Source organism: Gallinula chloropus (assembly GCF_964237585.1).
Source record: "Gallinula chloropus genome assembly, chromosome: 3".
NCBI classification, from domain to species: domain Eukaryota; kingdom Metazoa; phylum Chordata; class Aves; order Gruiformes; family Rallidae; genus Gallinula; species Gallinula chloropus.
In genome coordinates this window covers 17,225,701-17,245,384 of record NC_140087.1, presented here as the reverse complement: position 1 = coordinate 17,245,384, position 19,684 = coordinate 17,225,701, and the positions used below count along the sequence as shown (strand labels likewise).

General features: G+C 38.6%; 1 protein-coding gene across 6 annotated transcripts in view; it reads left to right on the top strand.

Moving 5' to 3' along the window:
- KLHL32 (kelch like family member 32) overlaps positions 1-19,684 on the top strand; it is a gene marked incomplete at its 5' end in the record, with an annotated part of 91,639 nt that overhangs the window by 44,811 nt on the left and 27,144 nt on the right. For 4 of the 6 annotated variants that reach the window (XM_084261535.1, XM_084261534.1, XM_084261537.1 and 1 more), the window contains one exon: positions 7,836-8,051. The exons of the other annotated variants lie outside the window; for them this stretch is intronic. In XM_084261535.1, coding sequence (XP_084117661.1) covers positions 7,836-8,051 — 216 coding nt within the window. The remainder of the gene's footprint in view (positions 1-7,835; positions 8,052-19,684) is intronic. 6 annotated transcript variants of the gene reach the window in all.

Below are 19,684 nucleotides of genomic sequence, written 5' to 3'. Positions count from 1 at the left end.
GAACTACAACAGAACCTACTTGACAAGCCATGCTATTTCTCTGGATTGTGTTTCAAACTCTTCTGCTAGATTCCAGTACTGTTTGTCTGGGCTTCTTGTCTGAATCTGCTCTTCTGTTTTTGTTCATGCTTTTGCATTTTAAAGTGATAGTATCTTCCTGTGACCTGCCAGGGCTCCAAAGTGGATCCTGAACAGCACAACAGAAATGGATTTTCAGCCTTCATATTTTGTCACTGTGGTTTGTTCTGCAGTGGACAATGATGCAGACAGCATCTTGCTTAGCTGTGGAATAGATTATGGGCAGTGCAGATGGATTGGGATGAGGTTTCAGCCACAGAGTTCAAAGAAGTGATTACTGAGCATACCTAAACTATTTTTCTAGAGGCTGATGGAAGGGGGTTAGTGAAAGCTTTTCAGTGACAGCAACCCCTACAAGCTATTCCAGTTCCAATTTTTTTTAACATCTTTTTCTGCCAGTCTCATTCTTTTTTAATATGTTTTTTGAGAAGTTTTCAAGACGTGGGCATTAAGAGAAAAATCACACTTTAGCATGCTATGATTAGGAACATACTCATATTTTCATTGTTTGAATGTGTTGATACTTTATATTGATTTAAGCTTACTGTTTTTCACAATGTTAAGGGGATTTCCTTGCCTACTTCTGAAACAAATCTTAAGAAAATTACTGAAATAATTTTCCCCAATAATTAACTGGTATGTAACAAGATAATTACAAGATCTGTTTCTCAAATGTAGAAGGAAATTATATAAGCAATTGGAAAATAATTTCTGAGCATCCTCAGTGGAATCTGCATCATCTCAGTGAGTCATACTCAGTTACCATTTGTAGCATACATTATTTCTGTCCTGCCTGTGTCTCACTTGAGGGCCAAGTTTACAGAGAATTTCTGTGTATTGAGTCATAGGATGGCTTTGAGCTACTGAGGTGATACTATAAAGAAAAAGGCAGTTTGTATCTAGGATGTTTCATGCAAGGTAATTTATAAAGCTATGGAAGTATTAATGCTGGTGTACAAGGTACTACTGAAAAATTATGAGGACTGTGAAGAGCTCGCACATGCAGAAGAATAAATGAAATCAGTCTGGGAGAGGTGTAGAAGAGGGCAGCTAAGATGATCAGAGGGGCCTGTTTTACCTGAGGAGTTGAAAAGAGCTACGCTTGTTTAGTTGAGCAGAATGTTGGTTTGAGGAGGGATATGATGGCTTTTTGTAAATATATCAAGGGAATAAATACTAGAGAGGGGGGAGCAGGGAGAAAGAAAGAGAGTGCTGTTGAAACTAAAAAATAATGTTGGCACAGGAACAAATGCGTATAAACTGTCAGTAAATTAAGCTGGAAATTAGGAGACGGAGTCTCAAAATCGGCTGAGCCTTCTCCTAACTTCTTAATTTATGAGGCAGATGACTTGATGAACTTGTCCACTATAGTAGGACAATAAACTTCTATTCTCTTGGCTTTAAAATTGTTGTTAGTCTGAAAAACAATTGGACTATTGTATACTCCTATTTGTCTTTATTCTTGTTGATGGTAATTATCTTTTTAACTGTGGCTCCTGTGAACTTTTGGTCTCTGAAGGACAAAACCTGATCTTTCTGGATTTGACCAGATTACCAACAAAAAACTGATGTGAACATTTCCTGTACTAGATTGCTGGTGGTTGATGGATTAGCCAAGTATCTTTCAGCTTTCTTCAAGCACTGTAGTAACTATGAATAGTTAGCAAAAATATAAAGTAATGAAAACATCTGAAAAGACTGTGTACCAATCTTCTGTGATTTCTGGTGGAGTAAGGAATGTAGGATTATGTTATTCTTCATAATATATTTGAGGAAAAGACAGGCCCCCATAAACGGCAAAAACTAAACGTTGATAAATCTCATTAAATCCTCTCTTTGGATTTCTACTGCTATAAAAGGGACAAGTGACGGGTTTGCAGTTTCCTCCTTGTATTTTTATTTGTTAAATAATAGTGATTGCTATATACTACTAATAGTACTGGTTGCAGTTTTTAACTGGCAGTGAAAAAACCATAAAAATTCCCACAGCAGCATCTATTTGGCAAAGGAAAGCACCTATTGAAAGCTCTGCAGAAAGTTACCTGTGGATGTTCCAGTGGTATCACAAAACTTGAACTGTGTATTCTTAATGTTTCATTATTGCATTTCTTTTTATGGTACACGTGTTTGTGTATGCAATATAAAAGGTACATATCATCAGGGTCACTTAAAATATTTAATTGGATTGATGTTTTGAAATTTTTCCTATTATTTAAGAACTTGGATTAATTTACATGGGATTCTAGAAAATGTTTACTTTTTTGTTTTACTTTTGAGTATCTGCATATGGCATGTTTCACTTTATTTTTTGAAGATCACACATATGTCACATCAGATGAGGTGTCTGAGAATAACATGTCTTTCCACTGTGCTTCTGACTGTCACAGGCCTCCTTGATGCCTTCAAAGAGGGTGCTGACTAGCACCAGCCAGGAAGGATTGCATCTGAAAAACTGAGCAGATACAGGGAAACCCTAAGTGCGAAGGGAAATTAATTCTCATAGGAAGGAGGAAAACTGATAGAGCTGAAATGTTTTGGTATTGTTGCTCTTGTACTTAGCCCCAGACCTACTTTGAAGTAATAGCAAGGATGTAAAATAACTTTTCATGCTCAAAAGAATTATGGAAAGTATTGAGAAAGTGGTGATCTACCAGAAAAAATTGATTTTACAAAATGAATAATTTAAAAAGTAGTTCATTACTGTGCCTATTAGTACATCTACAGTCTGCACTGATCTCGTGATAAATGTAAACATAGTTTCATACATTGCAAAAGTCTGACCCAGCTGTTGGTCTGTGACCGGGCTTCAGCAAAATGTCTCTCATGGTTCAGCTGGATGCCTTTGCTGTTTAGTAGAGGAAAATTTCATGTAAGATTAAGAATATAGTTTTTGAAGTATTTGTGCTTATGTTTAGTATGAAATAGGTATGGCCATTGCTTTGCTGTGGAGTTACTTGCATGATCTGTTAGTTCTTAGGTGAATGGGCGATGTTTTGCAGAGCTAGAAACTTTGAGTGGAAGAGCTAGAACCATCATCAGAACCTCCCTTTTGTTTTCAGATAAGTATATTTTTGTCACTCTCATTTTTCATTTTGCTACTATCCCTTATTTAGAGTCAGTCTTTGCTGTGATTTATGTCGTGATCCTCTTCTGAATGGTGCCACTGGTTCATAGTATTTAACACTGCAGAGAACCTGGAGGACTTGGGGTCAAGACCTTGTTGTGCTTAAGACGCTGCTTAGGGATTTTGAATAAACATATGCCTGTCCCAGAGGCCTCACACTTCTTTTTTTGCTTTAATTTAGCTGAACCCCTGTTCCTAAAAGGGGAAATAGTGTCACTGTGCAACTCTTCTCTGTTTCAGCAGCAGGACTAGTCATTTAATACCTTGGTTTATAACAGTGCTGTAATCTAAATAGGAAGCAGGTGGAGTTACAACTGGGTACGATACTTTGGATATTAATGGCTTGGCTTGGCAGTGGAATTCTAAAGCTGTATATACTTTTTCTGTCTTAATTATGCATTCATTAAAAGCTTTTATACCCAACAGAATAAAGTAAATATTGTTTGATCTCTGTAGTGTGCTCCCAGACTGTAGATTTGCACAGCAGGGTCTTGATAATCTGAATAAATTGTATTTCCCCAAGGAGTTTATCTTTCAAATAAGGTCATAAAGAAATGCATTCTTTCCCCTTAGTTCTCCTTGTGCTTTTTCTGCTATTTATAACACAGAGCAGAGGAATAGAAGTATATTGTAGTCTGCTATGTACTTGGTTATGATTAACTCTAATTTATCAATCTGTTACTTACATCCTTTTCAGTGGCTTGTGCAAGGCAATTATTCTTTAAAGTACAAACGAATAAAGATGGATTTGGAAGTAATTTAAATACAATATTTATGTCTATTATTCCTGTTTGATAATACACCTTCATATTAGAACAGGGACAATGTCACATCATTTATTTTGAATATTTAATATTGTCGCTTTTAGATTATGTTTGTTTGGGAAACTGATTTTCTTTGACGAGGGTTTTAAATGTCAGCTCATTGTTAAATTGGTTTGGCAGCTAAAGGTTGATACTACGGAAACAGAAGACCAGTAGTGTAGAACAATGGGTTCTTGTACACTACAGAGAAGAGTGGGGGGTGTATAGTAAGTGGAATGTGTAGGATCAAAGATAGTTTCTCTGTTTAGAAGTAGACACTGATTAATTTGGCCAATTTATTAAATTGGTTTGAGTTTATTGTGAGATTTTAGTAGTTGTAAGATCTGTACATATAATCCTATACATATTTTCTTAGTCTGAATGTGTTTCAGCAGTGTTACGTGCATCATATTAGAAGAGATAGGATCACTACCTTTCCCTAATTCTCTTCAGCTCTTAGTGACACTTCTGCTTGTGTTCATATTTCATCCTTCAGTTCAAAAAAGATAAGTGGCATATATTTAAAAGTTTATAGAAACAAGATTAGAAGCTCCAATAATTTACATAAGCCTGTTCTGTATTGCATGATTTTACAGAACATACTGCAATGCATCACCAGAAGAGAATTGCATGACTTTTTAGCTGATCTTTTAACACAATGTAATAAAATTTGTGAAAAACAAAAGATTGACAGAACTTCTATTCAAGACCACACTTAAATTGAACTTTAATTAAATTAAGAAATTAGTTTGAAAATATATTCAAGTCAGACTGAGTTGACAGTGATTGCTTTGATATTTCCTGTTGGATTTTTTTAAAATCTAGACAGCAAGCAGCACTTTTATTTTTTGGCAGCTAACTTACTGCATTTTAGCCTGATGTTTCTGAAAGTCTTACCACATATGAAGAGCTAGGTTATCTGATCTGTGGCATACAACCTGCAATCTCAGTGTGGCATTTTTGCCCCCAGTATCATCACAGAGTCAGTACTGTATAGTACTGTATAATTTTGATTTGAATATTGCTATGACAGTCTGGTAATTTTCATCTGTAAAAGCTAATGTATTACTTGCTGCTTTGGCTGTAAAATACAAACCTGTAGATCAACTCTAACCTTACAAAACCAGAAATGAGTGTTCTGATTACAGGCCAAGACCAGTTTTAACAAAATATACTTGCAGCGTTCATCAAGCAGTAAACCCTGAGTTCAGCAGGTCACTAACACATTATGTTAGGTGAATCATAGATCACAGAATCATAGAATGCTTTGGGTTGGAAGTGACCTCAAAGATCATCCAGTTCCAGCCCCCCTGCCATGGGCAGGGACAGCCTCACTAGACTACGTTGCCCAAAGCCCAATCCAGCCTGGCCTTGAACACTGCCAGGGATGGCGATTCCAGAACCCCTCTGGGCATCAAAAATCCTCTGAAACTTGCCAATGAAAATAAATTAACAACTAAATTCCTGTAATAAATAGACAGATAGAAATAAGTGAATGAATGCAGTTAAAAATAAATAATATTGTAAATGACTGGTGAGAGTTTATCCATCCATAGTAGATTTGACCTCTTCAGCTGCATGACTACTTTCATTAAAAACTTCCATTGGAGTTGATTTGAAGGGACAGGGGAGTTTGGGATCATCAGAAATGCCCAAACCAAAAATGAAGGCTCACCAGTGTCTTTCAGATTTTAGTGCAAATTTGAGAATTTTTGAGGGGAAAACTGCATTTGAGTGTCAATACTACTGTTTTCCTCTAGTGAGAAAAAGTCTGAAGTCCACCAAAAACCATCTGCCCTTCTCCACTGACACTTAGTGGGTTGGATCAGGACTGCATTTTCACTGGGCTGTTGATTCTCAGATCACAATGCTTGATTGGTTACTTATTTTAATCCTCCCCAGATATAGCTGTTGACTACAAAAAAGCTTGATAAATATATACTGAGCTCCTCTAAATTTCCTTCTGGATGTTTGGCATTCATTCAATCAGGGAGCTCCAAACCAGGGGCAGTAAACCATGGCTGTTGCTTGTAGAATGCTGTGATGTTTACTTTGATTATACTCCTATGCGTTACTGCCACCAGTGCACGGCCATCGCAGAAGTGGTGGTGTGAGGTACCATCTGTGATTTGCAGATATTAAATCACCCAGCAAGCACACAGACAAGACACTTCTCATGTAAAAGTAATTCCTTTCTCTTCCTTACTGCCACTGGGGGAAATCTATCCCTACCTGCTCTATGTTACTGTGAAGAGGGACTGACAGTGGCATACCTGTGGCTTTTGAGGTGATGGCTGTTAGTGCTTCTTCTGACAATGTAAAGAACGTTTCTTTGTTCTTCCAATAAAACAACCTAATACTTTCAAGTATATAATGAGAAAGGTTTATCTTTAATGTACAAGCCTGCAAAGGAAGTTGCGCCATTCAGACTGGGAGATTAGGTAACAATCAGGAGCCTCCACAGGAATCTGCTTCAGTTTCCTCCAGTACTGACTCCTCTAAGCAGGTGAAAAAAATCCTTTCTCCACTCTCCATTGCATATGCATAAACAGCTCCACAGTCATTGGGACAGCCACCCAATTCACACGTTCGAGATGTAGTCCATAAAACATTCCAAAAAAACCCCTCTTCGCACTTTCCCATCTTCCCTGTTGCTCTGCTCTATCTGCCAGCCGTGCAGCTCATTTGACATTTACAAGATTTCTTGTCAGTTTCATTTGGTGCTGCCATTCCATCCAGCAGAGCAGTGAAAGTGAAATTGACTTAATTTAGTCTGTTTCTCTTGCCTGCTCTAGTCCCTATGTTAACTAACCAGCAAAGTGAAACTGACAAGACTTCTTGTCATTTTCACACATGGAGCTGGTCAAGGAGAAGGCGGCTGATAGGGAGCAATGCGGTAAATTGGAAGATGAAAACCAGGATTGCGGAGGGGAGAGGAAGAGAAGTGTGAGCATAGAGCAAGAACAGAGAGAATGAGTAAATGTGCTTATTTCCCGGGCATCCTGGGTGCTTTTCTCTAACACAGATGAATTCTTGGCCTCTCCCCTGTGGAGTCAATGGTCTAGAGTAGCAGTAGTTAGCTGTCCAGGCGCTTATTTATGAGGTATGCAAAGTTGGAAACATTGGCCTGTAAATGTAGGTTATCCGTTACCAGGATGGAAAAACGTCCTGCATTGAGTTCCTCTAGCTTTTGTCTCCATGGATTTTTTGCTGCTAGAAGGAGAGGGAGAAGCAATGTGAGCCCAACATCCACTACAGGTTGATGTCAGTGGTTGGAAAAAAAGGGTCTTATTTATTCATTGAAGATAAATTTGTACAGAATAAAATGTAGCTCAGAAGGAGTTGATGAGGTTTCATGGAACTAAAAGTTGTACTACACAGGTGCTCTAGCTCAATCAAGACAGTAAATAATGAACAAACAATTGGTTTGTAACAAACCATTGTAGTTAACAAATACATTTTTTAATCTACTTGTTAACTCCTGCGAGCTCTTGTACAGTAAATCGTGTTGGTTTATTTTATGTACTAATCCATATTTCTTACAGATGCTGTATGCATATATAACCTTAGCAGTTGCAATACAAATTAGTACTATCATATATATTTGCCTATGCACTGGTAACATTTGCACCTACGTTTTGAATGAGGCTGCATTAATTAATTTCAAGTTATATTACCTTCCTTCTCCACAGGTCCAAAGGAACAACCTTTTTTCGTTATCTGAGACCAGTTGGGTTTTTTGTTCTCTGTTTTGTTTTGGGTTTGTTTTGATTTTGGGGTTTGGTTTTTTTCATTTTCTGAGATGTATTTTGTTTGCTTCACCCATTTAGGAATTAAATAGTTTTAATTACTTGGACCTGTATAAGCTTGCCGACCTCTTCAACCTCACTTTGTTGGAGAATGCGGTGGTTGACTTCTTAATAAAACATCTCTCTGAGCTATTGAAGAGTCATCCTGAAGAAGTTCTGGCACTCCCATACTGTCTCCTTCGAGAGGTTTTTAAAAGTGATAGACTCACTTCACTCAGTGAAGAACAAATCTGGCAGGTAAGGCCACAAGCAGAATGTGTGATACTCTATAAACTATAGCAGTAATCTGTTGTTTTGAAACCCTGGAGCAATCTCGAGGGAGAATAAGCACTTGAGTGAAAACTGTGAATAACAACTGAGGGAAATTTTTAAATGAAATTCAGAAAATGTTGTGTTAATGCAATTAGTTTGTTTGAAAGAATGTAAGCAATAAGACAAATTTCTGTGTGACTCAGTTCTGGCCAGAGACTTTCTTCCTCATCCAGCTTTGTAGGTGGGAAGAGATGGCCAATACATGCAACTCGACTGTCACTGCCTCTGGTGAGGATAGTGCCACAAGTCTGGCAGCAAACCTGCTTCTGCAGCCTCTCCCATTCACTTCAGGCAAACTTAGCAGGGTAACTTCAGTAGTTATTTCCATTGCTGGGGCCACACCAGCTGACTTTGCCTGAAGCAGATTAGCGAATCATCACACAAGCTTCTTTGCTCAGAGGTGTCGAGTGGAAGGTCTGTGGCAAGAACCTGGAGGTGGAGATTGTTTCAGCTGGACTGGATTGCTAGCCACAGGATGTTAACAAGATAAAAGCATTATGTTGTGACCTTTACCATGGAAGGGGATGAAGTGGGAAACTTAATATGAAAAAACATGTACAGAGAAACACAAAACCAAACACCAAGCCCATCCTTGGAAACGTTCTTGTCATGCATATGTAAAAACTGCAATTCACAACATAGAAGAAGAAAATCTCTGTAACACAGGTTACCCAAATACTTCAGTTTCCATTTTGCTGGTACATTTTATAGAAGGAAAGTATTACAGGGTATTTCAAGGTAGAATGTAACTTCACAGGATTCTTTTAAGCAAGTGGGTTATCTTTGTCCAACAGAGAAGACTAAGAGTCAGAGGATTGATTGATATTTGAGTCCCTGTTACTTACCTGTTTATCACTTTGGATTATTCTAAGCAAAGCCTTTCATCTATATGCCACTATTTTCTCAAAGTGTAAAATGCATGTTCATCTGTGGGGTGCTTCGTGTTCTGTAGAGTAATAACATCATGCAGAAACAATTTATTGTTAAAAAGTAAAAAGGACTAGTTAAGCTCTCCATACCACAGAGACGATATGCAAATGTAACTTAACACTTTAATCTGATAACTTAACACATTTGTGCCTGAATTTTCAAGACTTCAGGGAGCACATTACAAAGCCTAACTGTAAGGTTAGCCTCGTGCTTGCTCTAGTCTCTAGGGGTTGTCTGTAAGACAGAACCTGCAGCACCCTACCCATGATGGTGGGTTTAGAGTTTGCCTTTTTTTAGGCTTGATAACCTGGAGTACTAGCCCATGTTCCTTTTGTCAGAAAAGGTTTTGATGTATGTACAATTTCATATATAGGGCAGGGCTGATTTGCTGATTGCATTTTCTCGTCATTTCTCTGGAGGGTTAGTGAAATCTCCTCACTATTTGCTCAGGGATACTTCTGCTGGAAAAGTTGTTCCAGAGCACCATGCAGGTATTTATTTAATGCCAGCTCAGTAGTGAGAGTGCAGATGCAGAGTGCTGTATGCCCTGAGCAACCTGCTGAAACAAGGTTTGGGAAGTGTGAGTTTTTAAATCTTGCATCATTGTCCTGTCCTGCAGGAAGAGCTCAGAAATGATTTTCTTAATTGTGTGCACTCCAATCAGTGAACACTTCATCAGGCAAATATGACAAAGTTTCTCTTTCTGTCGCAGGGTTGTAGCGGGGAGAGGTACTTATAGGTAATGTGCTGCTTTTTGAGTGACAACAAACTCCATGCTGTCCATTTAAGTGTTATCATAATTGCCTCTCTAAAGGTTACTAATGCTGTTCCGAAGAATTTTTTTAAACTAGTTTTCCGCTGCAGGCAAAATGTGCTTGTGTCTTTTTAATTCAGTCTGTACAACCAGGAATAAATATATATTTATAATATTCTAGGTCCCCAGAATGAATTAAAAGACACATATAAACATTTAGCAATTTAGGCATTCAGAAGGCAATAAGAAACCGTTTTTTTGCTTTATCTTAGTAAATAAGTAATTCCCTCATAGTCAACCCAATAGAAGAGAATCAAATCAGACCAGCTATATTGCCTCAAGTGTAGTTAAGTTCATCATTTTTGCTAAGGTTATAGTGGTAATGCAATATACCATGGAAGAATCTAATATTCAGCCCAGGGTGAAGATTGGGTATGCCAGAGGATTAGTGTCAGGGTGCTTTATAGAAGTGAAACTTGATGGACAGGCTGGAGACAGATCTACAGAATCTCATTAAATTGCTGAATTGTTCATTACTGAGCACTCTCACTGTAATAAAGTGCTCATTGACTTTGACAAATCCCCATCCCGTGTCTTAAGGAAGAACAGCAAAGCAAGAGGTGTTGGGGAAGCTGGAGGAAATTGGCACAAAGTGGGGCAGATAATAGAAAAGCTTATGGGGGAAGCTACCGTTTGATTTGTCTGTCTTACCTATGAGTAGTGTGGCCTCCTGCGCGCACACATGCACACGTGTTATGGTGATATGAATTCAGCATGTCCTCAAGACACCTTTACTAGTAGGGCTCCCATGAAGCCCTAAGCACAAATTAAAGCTTCCCTTGGAGAACCTCTAAAATGTGTGCCACTGTCTGCAGAGCACAGTTATTTTCACTAGTTTAAATTCCCAGTGTCCACTAGGTGATTCTATTGTAATGCACATAAAGATTAAGGTAGTTACTTCAGTAAAATGTATACACAAAGTGATGCTTGAATGTGATTTGAACTGAAGTGACTGCAGCTCCTGTCTGACACGTTTTGACTTTTGTTAAACTACCGATTCAGAGTTGCCTAATTTTGGTGAACATGGTGAAACAAAAGCTTGAACAAATCAAGTTTTTGAAAGTTAAGTAGTAATACTAAAGTCAGTATACTAAGATGTGTGTTAGTGTAGGCTCTTTCAGAAAGAAAAACAGGGCTTCCAAACTACTGTAAGGTGCAAAAAGGAAGTAGTTCATTCCTCTTTCTACCTCTTAAAATCTTATGCCTAATTTAGGTGTGTTATTTTTAGTGGAGACAAAAAAACAAGGAATATAATGAAGTATTTCTTGAAACAAATAAACAACCAAAAGAGAGCCTACCAGAAAACCTCCATAGGCTGTAGAATTGGAGTGGTTTACTAGCCCTCCACCATTAGGGTATTTTTAGCTAGGCTAAGCCAGTAGTAATGATTCTTAGGTGACATAGAGTTTGTTTTCATATTAATTTTTTTTTTAATATTTTACTAGCTTGTGAGATTATGAAATATTTTTGTATTTATGAAGTTTATGTCAGCTGCATTAAAATGTGTGTGAACTTAAAGGAGTGATAAGAAAGGATTAAATAAAAAATGAAGAAAACCAAGGAAGAATACTGAAGACATTTGAGGGAAAAAAACAAATTCCTTTCTATTTTTTCTCTTCATCATGAGCTGAGCAGTATGCTTTTTTCTACAGGTAACAGTCATGATGAGGACGTAAATGTCTAGTTTATCATGAAGTGCAAAGTGAATCTTTTCGTAATTGGCCATTACTAGAAAGGCTCATTGGCTCTACTTTAAGGAAGCAGATGAATTCTTTCCCTTGATAATTGAAAAGGTAACCAACCCTGTATGACAAAACGTGTTCTCAGAGAAATTTAGCAGTAGAGTGTTTCTTGGTGGAACCTCAGCAAGTAGAAAGCAAGCCAAAGATTTAAGAAATAAACTGATTTTGGCCTTAGTTGTACTTTGGCTATTTGTGCTTTATCATGTGTTGTGTGGCAGGGTTCTGGTGGAGGAGGGGGGGCTGCAGGGGTGGCTTCTGCAAGTAGCAGCCAGAAGCTCTCTGCAGGCCTGAGAGACTAAACACCAGCTCCGGCTCAAGGCCGGAGTCGTCGTTGAGCAAGGCCGAGCCCATCAGTGATGGGCACAGCACATCTGGGAATCGCATTTAAGAAGTAAAAAACCACAAGCAGCTGCATTTTGCCACCAGAGAGGGGAGTGAGAAGATGTTACAAACAGGGCAGGCATCAAAGCTATGGAACCGGGCCGGGGTGTGTGGGGGTGTGGGTGGGTGGGTGTGTGAGGGTGTGTGTGTGTGAGGGTGTGTGTGTGTGAGGGTGTGTGTGTGTGAGGGTGTGTGTGTGTGAGGGTGGGTGTGAGGGTGTGTGTGAGGGTGGGGTGTGTAGGGATGGCATGAGGCACTCCAGGTGCTGGAGAGAAAGATTCCCCTGCAGCCCATGGAGAAACCCATGGTAGTTCATTCAGCAAAGAAGCATGCAACTATGTTGTTTCTTTTCCAGGGCTAGGCTCCCAACGTGTTCCAGCCCTGTTAATTTCCTTGTAAGCAAGCTCTGAACTTGTGTTCATAAAGTAGATGTTTTATGTTTTCATATGTGGAACAAGTTACTCCTTTTGTTTCTGTGGGTGTGATGTGCAAAACCAGTCTTTGGTCTCTGTCTTTGAGAAGTGTCTGTCTTTGAATAAATAGGAAAAATAAAAGACAGGAAGAATGCAGTCTTAGGGGTCAATGTGAGTTGCTAAGCATCTGTTATATAAAAATAATTATATATATTAAATTTTCTTGTTACACTCCTGTTTATTCTATTCTAAGAGAGCAAAGTGCCCTATTTTCAACTGCCTTTTCTTACACTTGAGCTCCATTTTGAATCTCCTGCTGGCAATTTTGCAGGACCAAATGTATTCTCCAGCAGAATTACCACGGAGTTTGGTGCTGCTGGAAATTTAGTGGTGTACATGTTTTAGCAGGCTGTTATCATGGAAGAGTCCTCTGCTGAAGACAGGCCCACGGGCATCTTCCATACAGCTCCAGAGATGCCCACATTTTCCTCTGCAGAATGGCAGTTTCTAAAGTGGGTTGTCATGTTCCAGTACAAGCTTGCCTTTCCTTCAGTGCAGTACTTGAATTTTCTTCTTCTTTTTTTTTTCTGTCAATCTTTTCATTCTACAGAACAATTTTTAACATGGAAAGAGCAAAATTCATGTTTCTCAGGGGTATATATGTTTTGATGAAATGTGGGCTAAGTGCATAGCTAAATGTGAACTTAAGTTTTACTGTAAAACAAGTAACGACATAAAATAGTAAGTGAAGAAAAGCACCTCGGTAATCAATGTTGTGTTTAAACAGGGTATTAGCCTTTCACTGTTCAAGAAATAAGCTTAAGTGCTCTCTTGGGCAATAACTGAAATCATGTCTGGTGGTCTAATGCTCGTCCCTGGTGAGTATTTAGCCTAAGTAGAAAACCACCACACTAAAATGTGGCTGTCAGCCTCTTATCAAGAGAGCCAAAGGAGAGAAAAAAGGGATTTGATGCATATCAAGGTCAAGGTGAATTGGTGAGGCTATATGGGCAAATTAGTATATTACTCATATGAGTTCTGCTCCATTTTCACCCTCTTTTTAGTATGTTTTTCATGAGTAGTCTATGTAGAAGTGCCAGAGAGTCACCCTTGAATTCCAGTATCCACTGTGCTGGATGTGCAGTAGTTTCACTTTGTATCATGACTGAAAATAAGATTACATAGCTGCCCTCAAATAAAAATAGTGTGAAAACATAACCTATGATTGGCTGTAGGTTTCATTTTCCTAAGGCTAATCATCATAATCACAGGTATCTCCTCTGAATTGATTACAGGCAATAGCAATATTATGGTCTCCCTAAACTATTTGTGTGAGATTTTTTATAAACGTAGGTGTGTGCAGCATTTTGGGTAGGATATCCAGAATATAAAGGCCAAGATAGCAGTTGTGGCACAGATCTGCCAGGACATCAGTGTCCTCTGGAGCTGCAGGCAGACAGGCTTCATGTAGGCTACAGTGGATTGAGGCAGTGGGTGTAGGCAACCAAATCTCATCCTCTGCTCTGCTGTCATGCTCAGGTCACGCATATTTTGCCCTGATATCATTTTGGAATCATTGGTAATAGTGATGGCATTTTGGCTTAAATGAAAATGAATGCTGCCTGTTGGCTGTATCTCCCTACTTTGTGGAATACCATTTCCCTTTGTCTGCCTTACCTTAAATCTATTGGGATTTCCATTTTGGCCTTTACAGTAAAGTTTGGTGAACTGTAAACTTTTGTTCTGAACTTTCCAAAGTTTCTGCCTGTTATTTCTTGAATGCTAGCTAATCTTGTTACTGTTACTCATCAAGTATAGCAGTATAGAAGAGATTTTCTATATTAAAACTAGATTTAGGAGTTAACTGTGTGTTCTTCTAATTTTCTTTTTGGTACATGCCAGTTCCAATCAGAAAACTTGATTATTTTGCTGCTATTGCTGTGAGCAATCGAGAAATTGCTGGAGGGCATTACTTTTGCTTCAGTGTCTTACAGTAACATTGCCTCACCTTATTTATTACAGATTAACTTCAGAACTGCACAGAACATCACACCAGTATTTAGGAAGGCTGCTGTGCCCACAGCCCTTGAATTTAGGTCACTTCTTCAGCTAAGCAACTGATGTGTGTTTTGATGTAAGAAGCCAAAAAAAGGACCCCAAGGTGTGCACGCAGCAAGGCCTTTTCTATGATACTGCTTTCTGCATTCAAATTAGTTTGTTATGGTGGGGTTTGTGTGGACGGTTCTGCTCTTTGTGGCACTGATCTCTTGGAGATTAGCTGAAGTAAAATGGTTGTAATACACAGCTGTATGGTTACATGAAAGAGAGCTGCTCAGGATGTTGTGAAAGCCAGGCATGGTTGGAAATATATATTTATTTTTAAGTTAAAGAATAGCATAAAGTCTAAAACCCACAGATACCGCGGATGAGCGAATGAGGCAGTTTGGTATTACTTTCTTAGTGAACGTTTTCCATTCAGAGACACAAATGTTGGTAATCTTTTTTCTTTCAAAATCCCAGTAAAGCTGTTCAGCACTGTTTCTGATGGATTTAAGCTTGTGGAAAATGATAGAAAATGAGAATGTCTTTTGAGAATTCCCAGCTCCAAATTTCAACAAGTTTTCCTTTGGGAGCTGATAGGAGTATTACCTCTATTTGTAATTCTGAATCCAAAGAAGATAGAGAAAGAAAATTGAATTCCAGGTTTTCTGAAACCATACCAATTGTCATCAATATATTAAGGTTGCTAGAATCCAGCTTTAGGGTTAAGTACCTAAACTAACTGTGTAAAGTTAGATGAAGTAAATTTGCACCCTCATGTCGAAACCTGCTACTAAGTGGCTAGTTCAGCCTAACTGCTGGGATCTGAGCAGCTGTGGTCTCTTGCTGTCACTCCTGCCCCAGGTCTGAGGTTACAGGGAGATGGAAAAGCAGTTGCACTCCTGCATGTCCATGCTTACCTCAACAGGGATCCCCTTGGCAGCTTCCAGGTGTGTGTGAGCATGCTGTGGAGCTGGGGTTTCATTGCTTTACAACAAAGGGGTCCTTATATGCCTTTGATCACTTCGGACTCCCTTGTGCCAGGGAGAAACGGAAGAAATTATGACAAATACGTTTGTGAAAAAGTTCTTAAGAAGCCTCACTGTGAAGTGGCTTCCAAGCTAGAGGTCTGTGTGGGATAGTAATGACAGATGGAAAGATCACAGTCTCTGAAGTGAGAATCTGTGCTGAAAAGCTTTCAAACTGCTCCTTTAGGGTGGGGCTTCTTTTAACATTCATGTGCAACTGCAGAGGTCTGAATTTTATGAGGTTCACCTTTTAGCAGTTGCAGTTGTTTCAGTTTGCTTCAGATGTGTTTTAGTCATTTTAAATTTATCAATTTACATCTGTTTTAATCTTGTAGAGTAGGACAACTCTGACATTCCCAATTCCTGAGATATGTTTGGTATCTTAGCTGCATTTCCAAATGCGGCTCCAAATGTTTAAGCCACTTTTAAAAAGAAATAACATTCTTAGGACAATTAGTTGATTTTGAAAAATTAACTCATCACTTTTATTATTTTTAAGTCCTGCATTAATCTGAAACCTATCACAGGGGATTAAAGACTGAATCAGTGTCAATAAAATAAGCATCTTTAAGATGTGATTTGACCAAAAGGGAAACTGTTCTGGACTTCAAAAAATCTGAGTGAGCTTGTGCTAGTGTGCTTCCTTGTTCCTTTTGTATTGAAAAAGGGAACGGAGAAAAAAATCCCAATGTGAAAAATCAGCCCAAAGAAATACCAACTCCCAAAAATACATGTCTGTGTTTGTTTTTGTTTTGTTGAAATACATTCTTGGTGGGATTTTTGAAAACAGATGTAAACTGTCTGCTGACAGGAAAAGGCCTAAATGTTCCCACAGTTAATATTAGTGGGCCTGTCCATGTTAAATGAGGTTCCAGCAGCGCTTCGGAGTTGAAGGTCAGGCTCACTAATGCGTAACGTGGCCTTCAGTGGCTGATGTTTGATAACTGCAGGGGTGAAGTGGCTGTGTGAAAGCAGGGGACACTCAGACAGCTTTTGTCTGTGAGACCCAGCAGGATAAGGTGACACTGTCCGCCTCAGAGGGCTTAGTTGGTTCATTAAAATAATAAAGCGGAACAAAACAGCAATAAAGTTCTTATAGTGAAGGTGCTGGTGGTAGTACCACTGTTTAAAAAAAAAAAAATAATAGAAATCACCTGGTGATTTCCCTTGGAAAAATTGACCTCAGTGATTTTGTAATAACATGGCATGTTGAAAGCATACATATATATAAACTGACTAAGGAGAGTACGTACTCTGATGTACGGTTTTGTGTGTGACCTAAGATATTAATGACATACAAGTCCTGTATGGCTGTTGTCAAGATTATTATAGAAAATGATACATTTTTATGTGATTTGTTGGATTTGCCTATTAAATCCATAGAAAATTGTACCCTAACAATAGGGAAGAAAGAAATAGGAATCTTTCTACATTCAAGAACCATTTAGACTAATTTTCACAGAGCTGAATTGCATTTTTATAGAATTTTGTTGATTTTGTGCCTATTTCATTCTCCTAACAATTTTTACTGATGAAAGCTTATAGATTCCTGTCTCCATAGAGAGCCACTGTACTTCTGAAGCATATTTCAAAGGAAAAGGAGGAATAGCAATGAAAACAATGTGTATCGGATGGTGAAAGATTGTCATTTCCACTTATAATTATGTACCAGCAACTCATTTTAATGTTAAATGTGTCTGTGTAGAGTTTGGGAGCACTTGATGTAAGTCTGAATGTTTCCTCTAAAAATAAAAATGAGTAATTCCAGATTTTTGAAATGATGGCTGCTGCATGGAGCGAGATCCTCTTCTTCCACCTCCTGCACTCTCTGTCCTCACCCTGTTTGAGGAAAGAGAAATGATACTGTAAACTTTGATCTCTATAAACTGAAATCAAATTGCCGTTAAGAGCCCTAGTTAAACAGCTGTGAGATAAGCTTCTGCTCATTGTGACTTCAGAGAAAACTAATCAGAGAGAAAACACCTAGCAAAGCTGGTTTTACCATCACAGCAAATGATGTAGGGTCCAAACGTGAGCATTTTGTTATATGTCAAAAACGAATGGCAAGAAGTTGTTACCTCAGAGCATCTTGCCATTTGATCGAGTTACTAGAGAGGCACACTTCTATTAGGGTTCACAGGTTTTAGGAACCTATGAAGCTACATTTTAGTAACTGTTATGATGGGGGTGCTTGCTCTTTGAAAGAGCAAGGTTCTGTCTCCAGGTGCCATGTTTTGGGTTTGGTTTTGTTGCTTTGGTTTCTTTTGGATAGATTGTCACCCACCACACTCCTTTCTGATGATCTTGTTGAAGCAAAATTTACTTTGATTGCAGGAGTAAGTAGAGCCTATCCAGTGTGATCAGTCCCAGCTCATTTATTTGTGTACAATTCCAGGTGTTACAGTCATTGCAGTGCACAGGAAAATAGACTGCTTGTCAGTAGTGGAGTTCCTGTGAAGCCTGGTACGGTAAGGACATGCTAGCTCATATGGGCTTCACATGCACAGGTGTACCTTTGGAGTGCCATTGCTTGGGGTTGTGCTGGGTCTTGCTTGTTCCTCCATCATAGCAGAAGAATGAGCTAGGTGCAAGAAGCTCCTTTGTAGATCCTCCTTTGTAGAGAAGCTCTACATGACTTTAAGGCAGACTATTTTGTGGTTTGAGGACTTGATTGTATGTGAACACTCTTCTCTTGAAGTACACTATGGGACAATTTTGTCTTTGCTGCTTCAAGAAGGTTAAGAAAGGATGAAGTGTTTTATCACCTGTATAGAGATGTGCTTTTCAGCTGCAAAAATATCTTAAATACTTTTGTCAGATGATATTTAGGGGTCCTTTTGTCCTGTTTCAGATCCCTGCATCCTTCCAGCTTTCATCCTGTGGCATGGAGCACAAAAAACCTCCACAGGACTAGTAGTGGGATTAAGACACTCAGTTGTGGACAAGTTGAGGAGACAGAATATTTGATTGTGTGAGCTGTGCCATTGCTCTCTTCTGGCATTTCACTTAGTTTCTTAGCTCCCATGTTAGGAAAATGGTTGAAATGTACACTTCTCAAAGCTCGAGTTTTACTGCTTATAAAGTGCTTTGAGATACTTGGAAGAAAAGTGCTATATAATTTTGAAGTTCAAATTCCCCAGAAGGTGTAAAATGGCAAACTTCCATGAGCTGTGATAATTTACAACAGCTGAGAGTTTACCTTCTGTCCCTACCTTACTTCACTTTGAGCTGGAATAGATGAAAAGTTTAGTTTTTCCATTATAGCAACTCCTTGCTTTAATATGATATGATTCATTACTATATACAATGTTATGTATTAATGTGGCTCAGCTAGCCATCTGTAAAGTGGATTTTTTTGTCGTAGTTATTGTACTGGAAGGCTGAAAAGCTGAAACACTTCTGTTGAGGTTAGTCAATGACTTTCAGGGAGGCTTCAGTTCAGTTTCAATTCCTGTCAATATAAGAAATGGTAAAATAAATGCATTGAATAGAGCGTGTAAAGGAAGGGAATGTGATTTTGAAAAGTATATGTTTTATTCTTAATTGTTATTATAAAAATGGACGTTTTTCCCTATGTGTTTCATAGGAAATGCATATGTAAAAAACCCAAAACTAGCTCTGTGTGTGTCTCAGAGTTTTTGGTAAATAATGGCCCTACTGGGAAGGCCAGTATCATTATGCCCCACCAGGGAGGAAAGAAGCTTGTGGTAAAGCACTAGGCTGAGAATACAGGGCTCTGTATTTGTTGGTTGAGTTTGTCTTTAGGATGAAGGAATCCTCCCTTCCTCATAAGGATGTTGTGTGAAAACTTTCATTAAAAATTTCTAAGATGTAGATACAGCTGTTACTAATGGAGCTGTTTCATTGTGACTAAGAAATCTGCCAAAGTCATACAGTTTGTGCATCCTTTCTTGTACCTGTTGAAGACCATGCAGAGCAATGTTTTTGTTGAGCAGCCCTGTGAGGACACTAGGCAACTGGTGATTGATGCTTTACAGCTTAAATGTTTTAAGAAATTAGATCTTGCCAGCACTTGAGAAAAAATGAGAAATATTTTCAATACATTGCAACTCACTTAAATTTTTATGAATGTTTGCTAGTAATACAACTACATTCTGTACCCCTACCTTAATCATAGCATCGTATCATGAAATGCATCTTTTGTGCTGCTAGAGAGACTTCAGCCAACAATTCTGCTTGCTGTGTGTTA